Below are 6,522 nucleotides of genomic sequence, written 5' to 3' on the forward strand. Positions count from 1 at the left end.
AGCACAGCCAGTGATTTCCACACAGAGCGCTACGTAACGTTGCCAATAAGAAAACATAAACAGCCTACTTACATAGCCCACATGCTCCCCACAAAAAAATTTACAAATTGGTTTGTCTGCCATTGTAGTGTTGGGCAGCGGCACCTGGATGTGAACAGCGCGTAGCGTTGCGCAGTTGGAGGTGAGCCGCCAGCAGTGGTGGATGTGGGGAGAGAAATGGCGGAAATTTGAAATTTGTAAGACTGGATGGCATATATATTATGACTATTAAGGTAAATACATTGTTTGTTTTCTATTAAAATCTTTCATTTGCTAACTATGCCTATCAGTAGTTAGGCCTTCAGTAGTTTGAATCTTTTATTTAGCTGGCAGTAGTGGCGCTAACACCAAGAACACCGGTTGAAGACTACTGAAGTTCCTAAATAAACCACTATACACAAACAATTAATTAGTACTTAGCTTTCGATGCGCCGCTACAGCTGCAACTGGTCAGCGCGGAATATAAACACAGGCAAGAGCTTAAGTTGCTCGATACGAAACACTCACAAATATCGGGTCACAACACAAGAAATGCAGAGGTGAATGAAGAAACCACTAATACGTCACTTATATAGTAAATATTATCACAAAAACCGTTAAAATATGTATCAGAAACCTAAATAAATAAATAAATAAATAAATAAACAATTTTCAATCTCGCTACGACAACCCTGTGTTCACTAATCCCTGAATCGGTTTTGATGCTCCTTATTAATTCTGGATTATTTGTTGCTAAGAGGTCAAGTGTGTATTCACTACCGTTTACTATTCGTTTGGGCTCATGAACTAACTGCTCGAAGTAATAACACACACTAAAATTACGACGTAATTGGGATGAGTCAGCTGCCCTTACCTATGGGTTTTATGTAACCTGTAACGTCTTCAAATACCACATGCCAATTTCCATATTCTATCGTCCGCTATGTCCAGACTATTAGTCCTAGAGGCCGTAGTTTCCGATTTTTTTCAGGAAATACGCAGAAAATTGAGGTACATATGCATTTTTCTTACGTAACTCGAAAAACGTGTCATCCAGCGGTAGCGTATACCAGAACAAAATTTGTCTAAATTAAATTTCCTACAAAAATGCCCTGTTCAATTCTTCCATAGGACTAATAGTTTTCACATAGTGAGCGAGAGCATATGGAAATCTCACCTGTGGTCTTTGAAGGATCTGTGGTTTGTGTAGAGGCATATCTTAAATTCCACTCGTTTCTACAAAGAGTGAGCGTTGTTTTTGCCGACAGATGTTTTCGCTGCTGCTCCTGGTGCTGCCCTTGCTGGCGGAGGGTGCTTCCTCAGAAACTGTGGGCTGTGTACTGCCAGCTGCCTCCACTGAGAAGTTCTTCATGACAACCGTAAGTTAGCAGCAGTAGAGGAGAGGTAGCATACAAACATACATAAAATGTCTTTATGGTTACTTTAAATAATGTTAGAAGCAGCTCTTAAAGTCTTTATGACAGTAAGAAATAAGGTACGTAGTTTATGTAAGACATTAGAAAAGTATATACAGTTAATTAGCGTCACGTGAACCGTCTTCTTAGAAATGTAATCTCTAACAGAACTCCTTAAAACCTTAAGTGAGGAACTTCCTGAGTTGACAGCATAATCTTACTCAAGCTAAGATCTTTTATATATATATGACATCCAAAACAAAATAACTACAAAGTATACCTCAGTTACTAGCTGTGATATTGCACATACGTCCACTTCAGTTGTACTGGCGTAGTTAAATCCTTCAACGTGTTCGTCCGTTGAGTTAGTATTTCGTTCCACTGAACTTTTTTCAAGGAAAATTTCGTCTTTAATTTTACGCCGGTATAATTTCACTTGATCATCTTTTAAACCGTCCACTTTGCACACTAGGGTAGTTAGTGTCACATGCTTTGAATACTGTACTTACAAGCACTGTTTTGGATCCACAGGAGGAGAAGCCGTGGTACCAGCAATACCAGTATCAGGTACCCGGCCTGTTTGACCTGGGCTGCGTCACGTACGTCCAGTCTCCTGGGGAAAGTGACACCGAGATGTACCTCACTGGCAACTTCAGCAAGGCGCCACTGTAAGTTACTACACTAACCTGCTTAATGTTAGCTGGCACATTTCCAGTGATTACAACGGTTAGATTCTGACGGACCGAGTAAATGAGTTATAATTTTCTTGTTTTAAGAAAGTTATACTCGTTACTGTCTGAACGTAACGCATTCCACTGAGAGCAATGGAAAGTGATACATGTACTGCTATTAAAACAGTCCGCATATATTACAATACCTCTTGTCTAGTACAGTCTGTATATTAACGTTTTTAAACTACCAGGAGGTGTTAGTTTGTGTATTAACAGTTTTAATCTGCCGGTGAACTTCAGACTGGGTATTTAGATTTCTAGTTCTCTCTGTTGTATCCTGCCTACTCCTCAAATGTGGGGTGCCTAGGAAACCTGTCTCCTGGATAACTAGCCAACACTAGACTACAACTCCAGAAAATCGTATTAATGACTTTTATTCACAGAAACTCTGAGAATTACAGATGTGTCGCGAGTAAAGCACTACAGACGAAAAAGAAATCTCTTCAGTATATACAGTTAGTACAGTGAATGCTTCTATCCACGTTGCTGGTCTTGACGCTTCTCGCAGAACTCACAGAACCGGGCTGCGACCAGTCGCGTGCAGCGCTTGTGTTCGCTTTGCGTAGAGGTCGCTGCCGTCACATCGTCGTCCGAGAGAGGGGTCGGACCGGGTGCACTTGACTGGCGTCTTCCTCACAGCCCTCTCTGCTCTAACGTTCCCGACCGGCCAGTCGGCGCTTGAATTTACGCTGGAACACTCTCAGTGAATGGAAAATGTAAGAAATAAGTTGCTAATTGAAAGTTAAACAACAAATAATGAAAGTGAGGCAGTCCATTCAAAAGCGCATCGCATATAAATATGCTTTCTGTTTGCCAGCTCTTGTCATCACGTTCGTATGGAGCAGCTGGTGCTGTAAGCAGTTCTGGTCAGAGAATGGTTGTCACTTGTGACTTATGAAGTGTACATTGCTACGCGGTCTACTCCTTCCATTGACTGCCGGCCAGTGTGGCCGTGCGGTTCTAGGCGCTTCAGTCTGGAACCGCGTGACCGCTACGGTCGCCGATTCGAATCCTGCCTCGGGCATGGATGTGTGTGATGTCCTTAGGTTAGTTAGGTTTCAGTAGTTCTAAGTTCTATGGGAGTGATGACCACAGATGTTAAGTCCCATAGTGCTCAGAGCCTTTTTTTCTTCCACTGACTGCGAAATTCTTCCAAAAATGTTCCGAAATGTACGCAGACTTGAGCGAACTGGTCTTTCCCGGAATTATCCGTGTTGACAGCAACTCTAATGTAGCTGTGTTTTGGGGGAAAAAAAACAGAACACATATCCTATGACTTCAACCGTACGTGACTTCAACCGAATATTCAATGCGAGATGATAATAAGTAAGACGATTGTAAACATTGCTAGTACAGTATCGTCATTCTTGTAGTGTTTTATTTGCATACGTGCTTACTTTGTAATACTTTCCTTTCCTTATTGTTTTATATTTACTTCACATGATTTAAACTGCGAACGAATCGCCGGCATCTGACAACGGTTGAAGATTGAGAAGCGTACTCTATGTGGATCACATTTATGCAGGAATCATGATGTTATACAGATAAAGATACCACCAAAATAGGGTCCATTTTTCTGTTTTTTTTTTTCAAACTTACAACTTGTACAGGCGATATGCATAGTACTTAAGTGAACCGACATACGTAACTAAGAACATCATTCATAGAGATAGCAGGCGACGTCTGAATGTACGTTGGAATTACCGAATGAATCTAAGACTCTGCGATGGAGTGACCACATTTCTGAAATTAGAAGGAGAGCAAAATTGAATGCAGGACAGCGTTATCCGTCCTCCAGGTATGCAACGCAAGGACGGTATGTTGCGACGGCCTCAGTAAGGTTTGCATAAAAAATATTGGCAGCTCTATCGTTAGAGAATTGTTTGCGAAGGACAAGATTTCGGATTTCTGCTCCGGTCCAGTGTGCAATTTTAAGCTGTCACGAACTTATGTCAGAACAGTATCGTGTTCACATTCATTATCTTACATGATGCGGCGCTGTACTAAGCCACTATTTAGTACCTGATTATCGCAACGGCGCTGCCACGCCATGAAGACTACACCTCACATGATATAATTGTAGATTCGCTTCCTAAATTCAGAAACACAATATAAAGAATCACAAAAAAACAAATGCAACACGGCTTTAGTGCAGCACTGGCTTGAAGGATATTGGAGAATGTTAGGGCCGATTTCAACAAAAAGACTGCGCCCTAGAAACATTTTTATATTCTACTATAGAGAATGTCAGTATATTACACATGGGCATGTCATAAACATTTGAACTTACTGGGAATATTCTCTTTTTTCAGCTTTCCCCTCAACAGCCTTGTAACCTTCACTGGAAACAAGATGGATAAGGTCTACCAAGGCGTATGTAAGTGAAACTCGCACTTTCATAAACGTAAGATAGTTTTCCGTTTGGAGCATAGAGGCCTTTTTATGTTTTTTGGTGGAAGAGAATACACGCGATATTTTAATGTTATCTTATTACTCTGGAGCAACTAGACCTAGACATTGTAGCAAACAGTACTTCTAATTGGCACGATTTGTAGACATGTGCATAAATTGTTACATACTTTTCTCTCTTTCCAGGGAACTCTATACTGAGCGGACCATATAACGTAGTGTACTCACACGAGGATTTCGTCATTGACCACTACTGTTTTCTAGGATATGGTTAGTCTCTGTCATCTTCTTCCACTAACGAATTCTGAAGTATTTTGTGCGTAATAAAGGAGCAATGACGATTGTTTTCCATTGTCGATGTCTGCTATGGAAATTAAGTTTGTCTTTCCATTTCATACTTTGTGAGAGTATTAAGCTAGCCACAACAACAAACGCCTTCAACGTCCGAAACACTCGCTATCCTTACCGACATTACAAGTCACATGTACACCAAAACGGGACAGACATGGGAAATCTGAAATAACCGACCCCACAAGTCTACCCGAGGGATTCATTGTTCGTCTCACCACTCAGGTCTTGCGTTAGAAATGTCTTTACTTTTACAACATAGATTTCTCAATTCCACCGAGACACATACAGTCGTAAAAATCCTTGAATATATGTATCCCACAATGAGACCAATATTCTATCCTTTTCCTTGGATACTGAAGTTCTTCTCGTCTGAACTTGGTACAATAGTAACTCTATTTTGGTAGGAAACGTCTTTTGTCACATGATTCTGTTAATACTTTCACATCACTTTCGGTATTGATCTGTAAACTAGCTTCACTGACAGAATGAAGCGGTGGAAACACACTGGACACTCGTTAGGGGGCACTCTGGTTCAAATCACCGACCAACCATTCATACTCCGGACATTCAGATCTCCCTAAAAGTCTTAAAGCAAATTCAGGAATAACTTGTTTGAAACATACTCTGCCGTTTATCTTTCCAATTCTTCTCCAATCAGAAATTATGCTAGATCTCTAACAACCTTGTCGTCAAGGAGACGTTAACTTTAATTTTTATTTTTGACCTTTCAGACCTTTTTTCAGTTAGTGATTTATTACTTCCACGAATGTACTGCCATGAGACAATTTAACTGAGATGTTAGAGAACATTATTGTATTATTGTAGTCAGGTAAATATGCCAGTGACATCAGTCTGAATGAGTATTCTTTAAATTAGTAGTTGTAGGGAAATGTACGACAATATTCAACATCCGCTTATTCTGTAAGGGTCCGCCGCTCGTGGTCTCGCGGTAGCGTTCTCGCTTCCCGAGCACGGGGTCCCGGGTTCGATTCCCGGCAGGTCAGGGATTTTCACCTGCCTCGAGATGACTGGGTGTTTGTGTTGTCCTCATCATTTCATCATCATCCAGGAAAGTGGCGAAATTGGACTGAGCAAAAGATTGGATAATTGTACGGGCGCTGATAACCACGCAGTTGAGCGCCCCACAAACCAAACATCATCATCATCTTATTCTGTAAGGATACAAGATACGTTTAATCCTGTCTGACAGCCAGTTCAAAATTGCATAAAGCGAACGTTTCTGTTGCAGAAGTGGCACAAATCTTCACAACTGTCAAAGAACCCAGCGACGAATTGATGGAACTGATATGGGAAGTTGTCGGTAATCACACTGAAGTGGACAAGTCTAAATTTCAGAAAGTGGTCTGTTAATGCTGTACTTCTGATAAATAAATATTTACGTAGCGCATTTTGATATCGTCTTTGTTTCTCACCCTGGCGGTAAAATTTCCTTTTCGTAGCAAGAAGCAGTTAATGTTGTTAAATTTAAAGTATAATTCTCTACCATTGAATTATTAAGAATTACTTCTCACTTAACATATTTCAGATATGTATGTAGGTTGAGAAAAAGATTAAAATATCCAGGACACGATCTGGAA

At 40.6% G+C, this 6,522-nt stretch overlaps 1 protein-coding gene across 1 annotated transcript; it reads left to right on the forward strand.

The window, feature by feature from the left end:
- Positions 1-1,286: 1,286 nt before the first annotated feature.
- On the forward strand, positions 1,287-6,295 carry LOC126095656 (uncharacterized). Its single transcript, XM_049910414.1, has 5 exons — positions 1,287-1,397; positions 1,965-2,101; positions 4,477-4,541; positions 4,760-4,843; positions 6,174-6,295. The coding sequence occupies exons 1-5, from the start codon at positions 1,287-1,289 to the stop codon at positions 6,293-6,295; spliced, it is 519 nt and encodes a 172-aa protein (XP_049766371.1).
- Positions 6,296-6,522: the final 227 nt, after the last annotated feature.

This window comes from Schistocerca cancellata, chromosome 8 (genome assembly GCF_023864275.1).
Source record: "Schistocerca cancellata isolate TAMUIC-IGC-003103 chromosome 8, iqSchCanc2.1, whole genome shotgun sequence".
Classification (NCBI taxonomy): Eukaryota; Metazoa; Arthropoda; class Insecta; order Orthoptera; family Acrididae; genus Schistocerca; species Schistocerca cancellata.